The following is a 5,958-nucleotide window of genomic DNA, read 5'->3' on the forward strand; positions in this document are numbered from 1 at the left end:
AAAAAAAAAAAAAATTAGTTCTCTGGATACCACATTTCAAAAATACTAATAATGTAGTGTTATCAGTTATTAACATCAATTTCAAAGAAATCAAAACATCACTGAGTTTCAAAGCAAAAATGTGTAGCCCAGGCTGGCCTCGAACTCGTGATCCTCCTGCCTCTGCCTCCTTCAGCAAATCCTACCGGCCGGCAAAAATGAACAAAACTCCCCTTCAAATATGCAGAACATTGGTAATATATATGCAAAACTAAATGTTACATGATCTAAATCAGAAAAAGAGTGCAGCCTGCTAAGCAATAAACCTTAAGTGTTTTTGTTACACAAGTAACAAAAATTTACCTTTGAAGCAGTTTTAACAACCTATATTATGTAAAAGGAAGTCAAATGTTGTCTTTTGTATCTGAGTCTACAGAAAATCTATTCAATGAAAAAAACAGAAATTTAAAATTACCAGTTTAGAGCCAAGCATTCTTATGGCTCACTCTTATAAATCCCAGTAGTAAGGAGGCTGATGCAGGAACACTATTACCTAGTGGCCACCTGGGGCTAGAGTTAAGACCCTGTCTCAAACAAAGAAACAAGAGTCTACATATGTACTGCTACAACTCTATTCTGTGACAGACATGTGAACATGTTCTGTAATCTCTTACTATAATTTTGTTTCAGTGAACACAGCAAAAATCTTAGCAAATACGTAGTAATTGCATAAAACTTTGTCCAAGCAATTTTGACTATAAGTGTTTAGAAGATAATTTTCCAAACTAGAAAACAAGTTTAAAAAGCAATCAAATTAAAAATCTAATTTTCAGTCACAAGGCATACTTATTTATTTTGTGTGGGGGGGCGGGGGGGGGTAGAATGAATCAGTTCTCTCTCCCTCCTCATTGTAGTTCAAAGGAAGCAAACTTAAGTCCTCGCTCGGGCTTGGCAACAAGTGCCTTTTCCTGATGAGTCATCTTGCCAGCCCTCATGATACTATTTCTATAACTACTTTTTCCAACCAAAACACTAAAGTTCTTTAGCACTGAAAATGAATATCCTCTTTAAGTCCTTACAAAAATAAAGTACACATTTGTTTTCACACATCACCAATAATCCAATATTATAACATAAGATACCTCTAAAACTTACCTAATAATTTCCTCACATATGCAAAACCAAGCTTAGGAAAATATATGCTTCAGTAGATCTTAAAAATTATTTTCATTACCCACCCCCAAAAATAAAAATGTCAAGTATTTTCTTAATAACACTTTAAGAATACATTTTTAATTTTTCAAATGATGAACAATTTGTAATTCCTAAGTATTCTATAAATTCTTTCTATTAAAAGAGCTATCAAAAAGAAACCCAACCAGAATACTTAAGACAAACTTTAACAATAAGATTGTTTGAAACAAACAACTATAGGGCCTGGGACATGGCTCAGTCAATAATCACTTACTGCCAAGTCTGACCACCTGGGTTCAATCACGGTGACATAGGAAAGACTAGAACAAGGATTCCTGACTTTCCACTGGTGCTTGCTAGTGTGCCTGCTCTAGCCTGCATGCAATGCTCTCTCTCCCAGTCTCTCCCGTGCACACAAACACATGCACGCGGTTAGGAGAACTGATTGCTCTTATAGAGGATGCAGTTTCAATTCCAAGGACCCACATAGTGATTCACAACTGCCAGTTCTAAGAGATCAGAAGCTTCCTGGCCTCACCAGTCACACCACCCAAGTGATACACAGACATAAATAAGTAATAATAATGAATAATTAAGTTATCCAAAATTTAAGGTTCAGCATTAAAGAGAAAATTTAAAGATCATGCTATATTACAAGAATTTTAAAGCAAGCTCTAGTTCCTTACAGCCTTATTTAAGGTATTACTACAAAAATACCTTATTAAATTTTTTAAATACAAAACACCATACTATATATAAAAGACAATCCTGTAAAGAAAACTTCTTTCAATCACTCTTGCATAATGGGATCTTACAAAAGAACGCAGAGTCCAGGAGAAATCACCTGAAATATAGCAGCCTCACACAGGAAAAAGTAATAAATAAATTTGCAAACAAATAAAAAATACTTATGTAATGGTTTTAGTCTTTCAAAACGTTTTAGACTTCTGTTTATAAATGTGCACTTTAAAACTTTAAGGATGCAATAAAAACACAAGGGGAAATTTTTTTTTCCTCAAAACAAATAGGAATGACTAAATTTCCACAAGAAATTTAGTGAAATACATTTTGGAACAGACGAAATTTTTCTGGGAATAATGCAACAAAATTTGTAGCTAAAAAAGGAATTCTGGTAATTATTTATTATGTTTTCGGTTAAACTGCCTGAACACACCCAACACACACAGTAGAGAAAAGTCAACATTTTTTTAAAGAGTTACATAGGAAATAATTCTAAAACCAACATAACTCAACATTCCACTCCCCAAACCTCACATCCAAAAATACAGATTCTCAAGAAACTTAAAGGATGGATAAAACTAAATAACTCAATACTCCTTTCCAAGGACTCTAGTTCACTCATTCTATGCAGAATCCAATTCAAGCAGAAGAAAAAAGTTACATTTTGTGAAGCATAAATTTATATTACACATTTTACGGATATGTTCAAGCTAATAAGGACACAACTAAGATCTATCCAAGCGTTCAAAATACGTAATATAGAATGTTTTAACATGAAGGCTGTTGGGTCCTGATCTAAGTAGCTAGGACCCTAAGGAGCACTTAGCCCAAACCAGTGAAGATTTTTTTTAGCTCAATATACTACTCAGTTTATCAAACTACCCGACACGTATTAAGTCATAATTCTTCCCCAAAATAAAATGAAGCTTCACAAATTTTTCATGTTTAAGATGTTACTATATTCAAATACCAAAAAAATGAATAATGCACATTTAGAAAATTTTGAAAATGGGCAATTTTTAAAATGTTAACTGTAGGTTTCACTCACTAGTACAATGCAATATCCAATGCTAGGCACCACCTGCTGTGATTCTGATTACAAGCCTTCTAAGATATAAAATTATGAACTAGCACTTTACACGTGTACATAAAACAGATTCCACTTATTTCTTCATCACCATAACCAAAAGCAATAAATTTAGTCAAACTTTCAAAATGAATTCTTCCTGCTAGCAACTTTCTTAACGCAATGTAGAATGGCAATGCTCAATCCAAAATAAAATGGGCCTTCAATCTGAACACTTAATTAACTTTGGAATGACAACTTCACAGAAATCTATTCTTTGTACATAAAAGACTTTCAAATAGGCTGAGGTAATCTTAAAAGCCGAAGACCAACAACTACTGATGCTTATATCATTCAAAAACTAGTCTGTACATTTTGTCCAGCGACAATTTTAATGGAGCACATTAATACCCATATTGTCAAAGTTTAATTCAAATGCTCTTACCGCTCAAAGAAACTGGACTTACTGAAAAGGATTATGTGTGTTCTGTTTTCTGGTCACTGCCTATACTCAAAACTTCTTATATTTAGATACCTGTGACTAGAGATAAAAAGCAACTAATATCGCTAAACCAAAATACAGGCCAAAAAAAAAAAAAGATAATCATTAAAATAATCAACTTTTTAAAATGGTGCTAGGCTTTAGTCTTCTTTCTTAAATTTCTCACTTGCAACAATAGAGCTAAGTGTCAAACGCAAACCTAGACTACAGCCAAAGAAGAAAACATCTAACGAATGCAACAGCTTGCATACACACTCCAAGTTCCAGGGTCCAAATGGACAAGAAAGCCTCCCAATACCATTCCAAGCACACTTCGGTCAGGAACTATAAACTGCAGCCGACGGAACAGACTCCAGCCTTTGTTCAATAGCTTGCTTCCGATGGGTAACCAAATGTGCTACAGGTTGATCAGCATTACCAGGCTGGCGCATGCTGTTTCCAAGCTAGAGAAGGGTACAAAAAAATCTATATGCAAATAATCTATGACAATTTTTTTTAACCACTGAGCTACACACTCCATGGAGGAGGCCTGTTCTTCGATACTATTTATTTCCATGTTTACCTCTCCTCCGTCCCCAAACCCCCCCCTTCACTTTCTCCTCCCACCCTGTCCCGCCATCTTGGGCTGATAGAAGCAGCCATTACTTAACTAAATGACAGTACCAACAACTTTCCACACAAATAAACAGAGACTACACCCCGAATCCTCGCCAACCGCCCCTGGCAGACTCACAGGAAACGAAGGTCCAGAAAACGCACTCACATAAACTGTGGTATATCTATAGCAGAGAGACCCAAAAAGTAAACAAGTCACCTAACTTCAGGTAAAGCACACAGCAATCGAAATACGTGTCACCAACCCAATGCAAAGTCGTCACCGACCTAAAGTACGGACAACTTCCCCCTGCAGGCGGCAGAGACAAGAAGCCGTCCCAAAACGTTCGGTTAACAGCAGACATCACCAACAGCCTGACTAAAGGAACCCTAAAAACCCGGGGAGGTAACTAATGGGGGATCCAAGGCAATCTGCCCCGTTCGGGATCTCAGGACCCTGCACCCCGGGGATCATCGGCCTAGCTCCCCGGGGCGCTAACATCGGAAGCAATTTGGTCGCCGCACATGAGCTCGGCCCAAAATGCGCGGCTGCTTCTGTTGCTCTGGCTCTGAGAGAAGTGATCTCTGAAGAGAGCAAGCGAGGCACCAGGGGGTGGGGGAGCGCAGGGGCAGGAATTAGTTGTCCGCAAGCCCCTCGGCTGTCGTCCGAGGCCACAATGAGCGGTGGCCCCGGGCGAGCGCGCCTCTGGCCCGAGGGACTGGGTCCGCGCTCCGGCCCGCAGCTGCCTTACCTTGTCCAGGAGGGCCTTCATCCTGGCGCCATCTTCATGAAACCTCACGAACCCGAAGAGGCGGCTGCCGAAAAAGACACACGCGGCTCGTTAGTGCTCCCGCAACGCCGCCGAGCGGTCCCTGCCGGAGCCCGAGGCCCCGGCGTCGGCGCGGCGCCCTGAGCGCCCAGCCGAGGTGCCCGCCCCACCGCCACCACACGCGAGCCACGCTCCAACCTCGGCGGAGAGCGGCGCCTGCCTGTCCCGAGCCGCCCGGGCCCCTGCCCGCGCCCCATACCTGTCCAGTCCGCCGAGCGCCTCCCTTTCGTCGCCTGTCAGGCTGGGGGACGCCTCTTCGCTCTCGCCGCTCGCTTTTCCCGCCGCCATTTTCTTTTCCTCATCACCGAAAGCGGCGGCGGCGGCGGCGGTAGCGAGCGACACTCCGCAGGATTTCATGGAAACGCAGCGAATTCCCAACTCCAAAGCCGATAGCCCCCCTCCCCTCGCCGGGACCCGCAACGACGCCAATCTCCGCACGGGACCGGCACACCAACTTTATCTCTGCCTCCTCCGCCGCAAAAGACGGCGGAGGCGAAAAATCCCAACGCGGTAGAGGCGAAGGCAGCTGCAGCAGGGGCTGTGGAGCCACTGGGTCGGTAGCGGCGACGGCTCGGCTGTAGGTTCACATCGCGGGGGCGGGAAGGGGACAGCCACAGGCGGGGACGACGGGAATGGCCGGAGCGCGCGGGGGCCGGGAGCTCTGGGGAGATTCGTAGGAGACACAAACTTCCCCGGCACCAGCACAAAGTTGTTGTAATTGTGTCACACACCGAACCCCACGCCGCTGCCGTGACCCCCCCTTCCTGCCCGGCTTCTGCGGCCAATCGGAGCAGGCCCTTCGCCTCACGTGACCTTTGTTGACTTGCGTCAGCCGTGGCTCCACTCAACTTGCTAGCTGCTTTAGCCCGCCCGCCGAGGCCGCCACAGACCCGGGAGCGGGGTGCTCGCCAGCTCTGCTCGGTGATTGGCTGAAGGGCCCGTCCGTCCTGAGAAGGGTTGTCACTGAGTGGGGCAGCCGGCTAGGTTGTGCTTCTTAAATACGCGGGCAGAGAATGGAGGGTACGGGCCGAGTGGCTTCTGGAGCCCTGGCG

General features: G+C 43.5%; 1 protein-coding gene across 8 annotated transcripts in view; it reads right to left on the reverse strand.

Annotated features, from left to right (window-relative positions):
* Positions 1 to 5,646, reverse strand: part of Kdm6a (lysine demethylase 6A) — a 128,351-nt gene extending 122,705 nt beyond the window's left edge. For 3 of the 8 annotated variants that reach the window (XM_013350660.2, XM_005358938.3, XM_005358937.3), the window contains exons 1-2: positions 5,106 to 5,645; positions 4,829 to 4,892 (exon numbers count right to left, since the gene is read on the reverse strand). In XM_013350660.2, coding sequence (XP_013206114.1) covers positions 4,829 to 4,892; positions 5,106 to 5,263 — 222 coding nt within the window. In that variant the 5' untranslated portion in view covers positions 5,264 to 5,645. Of the gene's footprint in view, positions 1 to 4,828; positions 4,893 to 5,105 lie in introns of all 8 variants that reach the window. The other 5 variants (XM_005358943.3, XM_026784717.1, XM_005358941.3 and 2 more) reach the window with 2 other exon arrangements.
* Positions 5,647 to 5,958: the final 312 nt, after the last annotated feature.

The sequence above is a fragment of the Microtus ochrogaster genome, chromosome X, assembly GCF_000317375.1.
Source record: "Microtus ochrogaster isolate Prairie Vole_2 chromosome X, MicOch1.0, whole genome shotgun sequence".
NCBI classification, from domain to species: domain Eukaryota; kingdom Metazoa; phylum Chordata; class Mammalia; order Rodentia; family Cricetidae; genus Microtus; species Microtus ochrogaster.